The 669-nt window shown below is 32.9% G+C and overlaps 1 protein-coding gene across 1 annotated transcript in view; it reads left to right on the top strand.

The window, feature by feature from the left end:
* LOC119592525 (steroidogenic acute regulatory protein-like) overlaps positions 1-669 on the top strand; it is a gene marked incomplete in the record, with an annotated part of 15,796 nt that overhangs the window by 10,911 nt on the left and 4,216 nt on the right. Inside the window, 1 exon segment of the mRNA XM_037941382.1 lies at positions 105-280. Coding sequence (XP_037797310.1) covers positions 105-280 — 176 coding nt within the window.

Below are 669 nucleotides of genomic sequence, written 5' to 3'. Positions count from 1 at the left end.
TGGCAATATTGAGTTAAAAACTTTAATATAACTAATGTAAAATTAAGATTGCAAAGAATTATTTGTATTATCTGTTAATTTTTGGTTGTCTGTTATTTTATCAGACTATAGATAGTTGCACAGATGTGGTGTACCAGGTTGCTGCAGAAGGACCAGGGGGCGTAGTATCTGCAAGAGATTTTGTGAATGTGCGACACTGGAAGAAAATTGGTGATTCCTGGGTCTCTGCAAATATCTCTGTTGTTCATAAAGATGAGCCACCACAAAAGAGTATAGTGAGGTATGTAGATATTAAAGTATTAACTCTATTACAAATTTTGATCCATTGTTCCAGTATTGTTGACTTTTTCTGGTTTCCTCACTAAGCCTCATTTTCTACATATTCATGACATTGGACAGTGGGTGGGTTTTCAAAGTAAGATGAAGTGATGGCAAGCAAATATAGACACTATGTAACAAGACAAATAGAAAAATCATAGCAGTAGTTAGCCGTAAAGATGACCTTTAAGTATTTTCATTCAGAATTCACTCAGGAAATTATTTGCCCAAGGCTAACGTATTTTAGTTAATAAGAAATGAGTTGTATCTGATTTTTATTATAGATAGCATTTTATACCCATCAGTAAAATGATGTGTGAATGGCATAGTAACAGAAAAGAATCATATTAT

The sequence above is a fragment of the Penaeus monodon genome, chromosome 30 (assembly GCF_015228065.2).
Source record: "Penaeus monodon isolate SGIC_2016 chromosome 30, NSTDA_Pmon_1, whole genome shotgun sequence".
Lineage (NCBI taxonomy): Eukaryota > Metazoa > Arthropoda > Malacostraca > Decapoda > Penaeidae > Penaeus > Penaeus monodon.
The sequence above is the reverse complement of the archived record's forward strand: the minus strand, read 5'-3'. Positions and strand labels throughout refer to the sequence as shown.